Here is a 628-nt window from a genome sequence, read left to right on the forward strand (position 1 = left end):
GCAAACGATTGCTCTGTTTGTTTGGAAAATGTGCTTTACAACGACATGATTCAAACCAAATGTAACCACATTTTTCATTATAAATGCATTTTATTAGCAATAAGTGAGTGTGGTGGACCATGTCCCGTTTGTCGCAGCCCTGTTTTTCAAGTCTACTCAACTGTTGGTCTAATGTCATAATAAAACGCACACATTAATAACGTATAAAGGCCTAACTTCATTAACAAATATATGTTTTATTAACTAATGCATACTTTTTATTTTAAATTATTTACATAAAAATATGACTTACTACTTTGTTTTAAATTATTTCATCATTTTAAATAAACTAGTAAACTACATTCACGGTGGCCAATTACAGTTTGTATAATACTGTCTCTTGTGTTTATGTTTATAAGATATTCATGCATTCAGATATTTAGTATGCAAGTCAGATTAGCCACTGGTCGTGAAAATCATGTAAATCATGGAACTGTCATAAAATTTCATTTGGTCAAGGAAAAAGTTATTGAGTTTATAAATTTTCATTGAAAGTCATGGAAAAATTATTGAACTTTTTAAAATGATCCTTATTTTCTTAAACTTACCACAATAAAAATGCTCAACTTTAATTAGCAAAACAAATACA

The 628-nt window shown here is 28.3% G+C and overlaps 1 protein-coding gene across 1 annotated transcript in view; it reads left to right on the forward strand.

Annotated features, from left to right (window-relative positions):
* Nucleotides 1–306, forward strand: part of LOC136083605 (phosphatidylinositol 4-phosphate 5-kinase-like) — a 34,661-nt gene extending 34,355 nt beyond the window's left edge. Inside the window, exon 5 of the mRNA XM_065803063.1 lies at nt 1–306. This exon is cut by the window's left edge and continues 208 nt beyond it. Coding sequence (XP_065659135.1) covers nt 1–180 — 180 coding nt within the window. The 3' untranslated portion in view covers nt 181–306.
* Nucleotides 307–628: the final 322 nt, after the last annotated feature.

This window comes from Hydra vulgaris, chromosome 08 (assembly GCF_038396675.1).
Source record: "Hydra vulgaris chromosome 08, alternate assembly HydraT2T_AEP".
Lineage (NCBI taxonomy): Eukaryota > Metazoa > Cnidaria > Hydrozoa > Anthoathecata > Hydridae > Hydra > Hydra vulgaris.